This window comes from Oryx dammah, unplaced genomic scaffold (genome assembly GCF_014754425.2).
Source record: "Oryx dammah isolate SB20612 unplaced genomic scaffold, SCBI_Odam_1.1 HiC_scaffold_28, whole genome shotgun sequence".
In the NCBI taxonomy this organism is placed as follows: domain Eukaryota; kingdom Metazoa; phylum Chordata; class Mammalia; order Artiodactyla; family Bovidae; genus Oryx; species Oryx dammah.
The window spans coordinates 16,462,435-16,469,501 of NW_024070212.1; the positions used below are offsets into that span (position 1 = coordinate 16,462,435).

At 49.6% G+C, this 7,067-nt stretch overlaps 1 protein-coding gene across 2 annotated transcripts; it reads left to right on the forward strand.

The window, feature by feature from the left end:
- The first annotated feature begins 1,079 nt into the window (after nt 1–1,079).
- S100A12 (S100 calcium binding protein A12) lies at nt 1,080–2,575 on the forward strand. 2 transcript variants are annotated; one of them, XM_040230577.1, is made up of 3 exons: nt 1,080–1,179; nt 1,711–1,867; nt 2,325–2,575. In XM_040230577.1, exons 2-3 carry the CDS (start codon nt 1,730–1,732, stop codon nt 2,463–2,465), a joined length of 279 nt encoding a protein of 92 aa, XP_040086511.1. In that variant the 5' UTR covers nt 1,080–1,179; nt 1,711–1,729; the 3' UTR covers nt 2,466–2,575. The 2 variants fall into 2 exon arrangements, with proteins under 2 accessions (XP_040086511.1, XP_040086512.1); XM_040230578.1 differs by having other exon boundaries at nt 1,090–1,178; nt 1,721–1,867.
- Nucleotides 2,576–7,067: the final 4,492 nt, after the last annotated feature.

Here is a 7,067-nt window from a genome sequence, read left to right on the forward strand (position 1 = left end):
ATGAAGTGATGGGACCAGATGCCATGATCTTAATTTTCTGAATGTTGAACTTTAAGCCAACTTTTTCACTCTCCTCTTTCACTTTTATCAAGAGGCTTTGTAGTTCCTCTTCACTTTCTGCCATAAGGGTGGTGTCATCTGCATATCTGAGGTTATTGATATTTCTCCTGGTAATCTTGATTCCAGCTTGTGTTTCTTCCAGTCCAGCGTTTCTCATGATGTACTCTGCATATAAGTTAAATAAGCAGGGTGACAATATACAGCCTTGACATACTCTTTTTCCTATTTGGAACCAGTCTGTTGTTCCATGTCCAGTTCTGACCAAAAGGGGGCATCAAAAATAAAATAAATCAAAACTGTCAAAAGCAGAGCAAACCAAACAGGACACAACGTAAAGGAAACAACTCTGTACGTATTATTCCAAATGCTGGGCCATTGGCAGCCAGCCTGGGCCAGGGTTCCTGCTCTGCGGAAGCACAAGGTGGGCCGCCAACAGGTGAGGAGAGCGGAGCGTCCACGCCCGCGGTGCACACACAGGTGAGCACCCTCCTGCTCGGGCAGCTGTTGCTCTCACAGCCCAACCTGCCTGACCCTTGGGATAGCTTTCTTTAGTTTTAAACCAGTGTCCTTTTCCTGTTTCAGGGTTACACGTCCACTTTGATTGTTTTTTATTACCATTCTCATTTTTGTTGTACAGATACTTAGCAAACGCCTCTCCCCAGCCTTTCCCTTTCTGGGTAGGGGCCATGCAGGCATTGAAACTTGTTTTCTTAGCCTCTTAACAGGAAGCAGGGAACAGAGCTCAACCTGCAGGCTGGGTCCTGCCCCAGGGTGAGAAACATGATGGGCGTGTGTGTATGTGTGTGTGTGTGTGTTGGAGGGAGGGGTGGGGGGAGTGTGGGTGTGGCAGGGATGGGCATTCTGTTTCAGGCTGAGCAGGGGGTGGCAGGTGGCATGTGCCATGGGTGCAATCTAAGCTGCCTGCATTGCAGTCAAAGCCACAGGTCTGAAGCTTCTCTTGGGCAACAGAGTATCGACCAGCGCTCACCCCAAGATGAATCAGAGATGTTTCTTCACCAGAGGTCAAAGGTGCAGCCTGATTTATAAAAACCTCCCTAGCCCAGTGTTCCTCACCACTGCTGTGCACACTCCTGGCATTCCACACTTCTGTGCAGAGGGGTAAGTGTCCTTTCCTTGACTCAGCCCTCGGGGGCCAGTTGGCAGGATGGTGGGAGCTACAATTCCTTGCCATCTGAACCCCCTCTGGCTGACTGCACTTTGGGACCAAGGGTGCCAGCTCTTGCTCTGATAGGAAGACCCAGTCTCAGGACTTGGGAACGGCCAAGGTGGGTGGGGTGGCCAGCATGTTTAAGGGCCCTGAAGTACCATCACTTGGGGTAAGGAAACAGCCTGGGCAACCACAGAAGCCTTCCCAGGTGAGCCTGAGTGGCCAGCACTCTCTGAATTATACTCCCCGGGCGATGGGGGCACCGGGAACAGGTGGCAGGTAAGGCTAATTCTTTGATGCTTTAGGTGGTATGCCATGTCCTCTCCCCTAGTCTATCCACAAGTAAGAACATCCACCGTGGGTCAAACAGAGCAGCTGACCCGGGAGAGTAGCCCTGGTCTAAACCATTAATGAGGAAGGAGGAGACAGTGGAAGCGCGGGGCTGGGGAGGCGCTGCTGTAGACCTCCCTTGTCTCCCGAAGGTGAACGTACTTTGGCGAGATGACTAAGCTGGAAGACCACCTGGAGGGCATCATCAACATCTTCCACCAGTACTCCGTTCGGCTGGGGGATTACGACACCCTCATCAAGCGTGAGCTGAAGCAGCTGATCACAAAGGAACTTCCCAACTGCCTCAATGTATGGGAGGCCCCTCTCTTGGCAGTTTCCCACCCCCTTGCGCTGAGGGCGGTGGTCTGAAGGATGATGGCGGGGGCAAGGACTAGGGTGGGTTCACCCCAGTTTGCGCTCCCAAGGATGTTCCCCAGCCCCTCCCAGCTGCGGGACAGGGGCCCACCGCTCTCTCTGAATAGCTCTGTCTGTCACCTTAGGCTTCACGCCTTCCTCTCTCTGCAAAGTGGAGAGGCAGGGTCGGGCGGGGTTGGATTACTGAGCTATACAGCATCTTCTAGGTTAAGACTTGGTTCTAGGATGGCTCAAGACAGCTGCTTCTGTCTGCCTTCCATTTTCTCATATTGGATTATCCCACATAGTTTTGGCTCTTGAGTTACTGTTCCCGGCTGCCCTGGGCTGATTTCTGAGGGATGCGAGGCCTGAAGAAAGGGGAACTCACTGCCCCTGCTTTCTCTTTTCCCAGAACACCAAAAATCAAGCTACCATTGACGAAATATTCCAAGATCTGGATGCCAATAAAGATAAAGAGGTCAGCTTTGAGGAGTTCGTAGTCCTGGTGTCCAGGGTGCTGAAGACAGCCCACGAAAATATCCACAAAGAGTAGGAAGCTCCTTCCAGCAATGTCCCCAAGAAGACTTTCCCTTCTCCTCCCTGAGGCTGCCTTACCTGAGGGAAGAGAGAATTAATAAACGTACTTTGGCAAAGTTCTTTGCAGAAGCTGTGTCCTTTTTTTCTTTTGCCAAACTCGATCCTTCCTCACCCCTGCTGTTCTGACAAGCCCCATTTAGACCTCTGAGATCCCCTTCTCTGTCTGCTCATTTGTTCACCAACAATTTATTAAATCTCTCTAATTTGTTCATTTATTCATTTATTTAACAAATATTTAGTGAGCATCTATAGTAGCCAGAGATCAAAGACATGAAGTCCTCATCCGTCTGGGGTTTTCATTCTAATAGGGAGGGAATTGAAAATGAACCGACCAGCAAGCGACTAAGTATTAGAGACCAATGCAACCTGTGATACACTGGTAGGTAATGAAAAGAGATATGTAGAAACCTAATGCAAAGGAATATAGGGTAGAGGGAAGGACAGGGTTTCTGGTTTAAATATGTTGACCGAGGGATGCATTTGGGCAGAGATCTTAAAAGGATGGAGAGCAGCTTGCGGATGTCTGGGGGTCAAGAGTTCCTGGAGAGAGAGGTCGAGGCCCTGAGACAGGCTTGAGCCTGACCTGCTCAATGGCCAGTACGATGGCGGGTGCAGAGCTGAGGTGGGGCTGGTGGGAGATGAGCACCTACAGGAAGCAGGTGTAGGGAGCAGGGGCTTACAGTCTGTGTGGAGGACCTTGGACTTGGTGCCAAGCGTGCTAAGGAGTCACGGGGGTTTTGAGCAAGCGAGTGAGATGATTTCACTTATGCTTCCTGTATGGATCACAAAACTTGGGTCCGATTAGAAAAGGTGTGGGGAAAAGGGAGACAGGAGCGGGAGGCAAGCATGAGGTACGGAGGAAGGAAGACTTCTCAGGCCAGACTCCCCCCCAACCCTGATCTAGGCCAGGTTTTTTGTGACATGTTCCCGAAGGACTGTGCTGCTCTCCTGCCGGGCTCTTCTCTCCTGCCGAGATTCTATATCCCCTGGGGTGCTTATTTGTTTAACGTCTGTCTCCTGCATTGATGGTGGTGTGTGCAAGTAGGTGCAGCATCTCTGTCATCAGCACCGTGCTTGGCATGCAGTGGTTATTTCAGAAATATCTCTTATAGAAGTGAATGTATGGGGGCTTACCTGGTGGTCCAGTGGTTAAGAATCTGCCTTCCATTGCAGGCAGGGGACCCAGGTACCATCCTGGGTCTCACAACAGGGCTCACAACAAAAAGCCCTCATCCTGAAACAAATACCCAGTGTAGTTAAAAAAAAAAAAAAGAATGAATGAATGAATGAATGGAGATTATTGCTGTTCAGTCAGTCATGTCCAGCTCTTTCTGACCCTGTGGACTGCAGTGTACGAGGCTTCCCTCTCCTTCACTATCTTTCGGAGTTTGCTCAAAATTCATGGAAATTAATAGGCTACTGATCAGATCCCCTATAAGAGGTCCAGGGGAAAACAGGAAGGAGCATGGAATAATCTTTCTAGGGGCCAAGTGTCGGGTTCCCTAGTGAAAAGTGCATTCCATCTGAATGGGAAGAAGTTAGTGGGGGCCTCCCTGTCTACCATGCCCTGTCGAGTGCTGAGTCAGGTTTCGGATAGATGGCATGCCCCTTTAGTCCAGATGTCAAGAGGTCAGAATACCTGCACATTATGGGTGCATGTACCCTCCCAAATTCATTTGTTGAAGCTCTAACCCCTAGTGTGTTGGTATTTGGAGATGGGCCCGTTGGGAGGTAATTAGATTAGTCATGAGGGTGGGACCTTCATGGTAGGATTAGTGCCCTTATAAGAAGAATAAATATTTCTTTCTCTCTATGAACACACATGGAGAGGAGGTCACCTGAGCACACAGCAAGGCTACAAGCCTGGAAGAGAGCCCTCACCGCACCCCCAACTCCACTTGGCAGCCTGATCTCAGGCTTCCAGCCTCTAGAACTGGGAGATTAAATGTCTGTTGTTTAAGCCATCCAGCTTATGGCAAAGCTCCCCAACCTTTAGGCTGTGAACTGGTACCTCCTGTCAGATCAGTGGCAGAATTAGATTAAAAATCAAGTGCACAACAGATGTTATGTGCTTGAATCAACCTAAAACCATCTCCACACCCTGTTCATGGAAAAATTGTCTTCCATGAAACTGGTCCCTGGTGCCAAAAATTTGGGGGGCCTCTGGTCTCGGGCATTTGTTATACCAGCAGCCAGGGCACAGCCTTAGGCTCTGACAGACCCACCTGCCTCCTCTTCAGCAGCAGGAACAGGCCAGGAGGGCAGAGTTTATGACACCATTTTAAAAGATGAGGTAACTTGCTGGAGCTCAGGTATGACAGATATGAGGAAAAGTGAGGAGAGAAACTTCATATTGGGGCAGGGGTGGATTTGTATTTTGGTGCAAAGCTGGGCAGAGATAATTTGTAGAAAGCAGGGATTCAGTACTGAGGCCAGGAAGTGATACATCCTGGCCCCAGAGGCCCCAGGGTTGGTGGTTCGCTGGACTGTCCATCAGAGGAAACCGCTCTGTCTGTGATGTGGAGCTGAGGCAAAGTTGAGGCTGGAGGGGATTGTGGAAAGTAGGAACCTGTGGAGACCTCTCCTGGGGATGAGGCCGGGGCAGAGGATGAAGATGGGGATGGAGTGGGATTGGCAGAAGATGAAGGAATTCGGGACCCAGAGAAGGTGTCTTGGAATGAAGGCTTCCATCACTCAATGAGAAAGGAGGACCTCTCAGGGAAAGCCCTCATTTGCTGACTGACCTGGGGAAAATCACTTTGCCTCTCTGGATCTCTGTCTTCTTCATTTTTGAAGAATTCAAAGGAATTTTGGAAATTCATTTGAAGAGTTCAGACTAGGTGAACACTCAGGTATAATTCAACTTTAGTGTTCTGAGATACTTGGATGGGATGGAGAACTTTAAGTAAAATCTAGAAAGATGGGAATCAGGGTATTCTTGGGCAAAGAAATGGTAGTGGCCTAAGTATGAGGATTAAAGTTATATTTCTGGATTCAGATCCTAGTTTTACCTTTTACTAATTGTGAGACCTTGAACTAGTTACTTAAAATCTCGAAACCTCAGTGTCCCCATCAATGAAGTGGAAATACCAGCAGCATCTTTCCCAGAGTTGAAGTGAGGATTAGATAACCTAGCAAAACATGCAAAGCACTTAGCAGAGCATCTGATGCCATGTAAACACTCAGTAGGTATTAACACGAGTAGTAAAATACTAATTTATATGGGAAGGCCACTTGCCACTGCAGGAGACCCGGGTTCAATCCCTGGGTCGGGAAGATCCCCTGGAGAAGGAAACGGCAACCCCCTCCAGTATTCTTGCCTGGGAAATCCCATGGACAGAGGTCACAGAGGGTAGGACATGGCTGTGTGACGGCCCATATTATGTGATAAGGGACACAAAGTGCACTCTTCCAGGTGCCCTGAGTGCACCCCTGCCCTTCAGGAGGATGTCTTGGGCCGGCACACACCGTGAGCTTACTTGCACACTGGAACTTTGGAAGTCAGGAGAAGAATCTGGATACAGTGAGATGGCCACCAAGAGCCCCTGGGGCTAGCATGGCTAGGACTTGTCATTTAACTTGGCCCATATGTAAAAGTCTTCAATGTTAAAAGGAAGCAAACAAGATTGTGAAAATTATCTGATGGGCAAGACCTGACTTCCTCTGCTTCTATGATTTCCCTTGTTACTTAACCCAGCCCCAGCTAAGCAGAAGTTCAATTCTTGCCCTTTCAGCATTCATCTGAGGAATCTTTCCTTAATCCTCCTTCCTCCCCACGCCTGCTCCACCCAAGAACACTAATGAAAAGCACCTCCTCTGTGCTCCCAGGCACCCCGGGCTTCTCATCACCTTTGTTTTACGGCCACAACTTAATATGGAAAATAGCTATTTGGGTGTCTGTTGCCCCTGTTAGGTTGAAGGCGCCTTGAAGGCAGGGGACCTGCAAAGTGTTTGACACGAACATCAGGCTCGGCAAATCCCTTGTAACAGCCTCCAGCCTGATCCCTGTGCTCCTACTCTGGGTCCCCCATCCCTTGTCCATGCAATAGCCAGTGTGACGCCCAAACATAAGTCACATTGCACCACTACCTGGTGAAGACCCTGCAGACTTTCTCCAGCGCTTCTTGTCATCCAGGTCTCATTCTCATTGTCACCTTCCCGGGAAGCCCGGTCTGGGTCCCCAGTCCAGTCAGCAGCTGTTCTAACGTGTCTTCCTCTTACTGCGGCACTCGTCCACACCTGCAAGGATCTCTTCTTTCTTCCTTGGCTTGCTTCTTGCCTGAGTTTCCCTAAACAGAAACTCCAGCCGAGCTGGGACCTGCTCCGTTTTGTGAGCTCGTGGCAGTGTTCTGCCCCTTCTGTTATTCAGGGATGCCTATTGGTTTAGTAGAATCAAGTTATTGTTTGCTAACTGAGGGGAACAATAGCTTTTATAAAAGGAGAGTGAGATGCTTGTGGCGGTGGTGGGGAGGGTGGGGGGACCCTACGGCAAGTACACCCCATCACAGAGGGCTTTGGACTCCTCGCTGTGGAGAGGACCCCTCTCTCCAGACCTCGG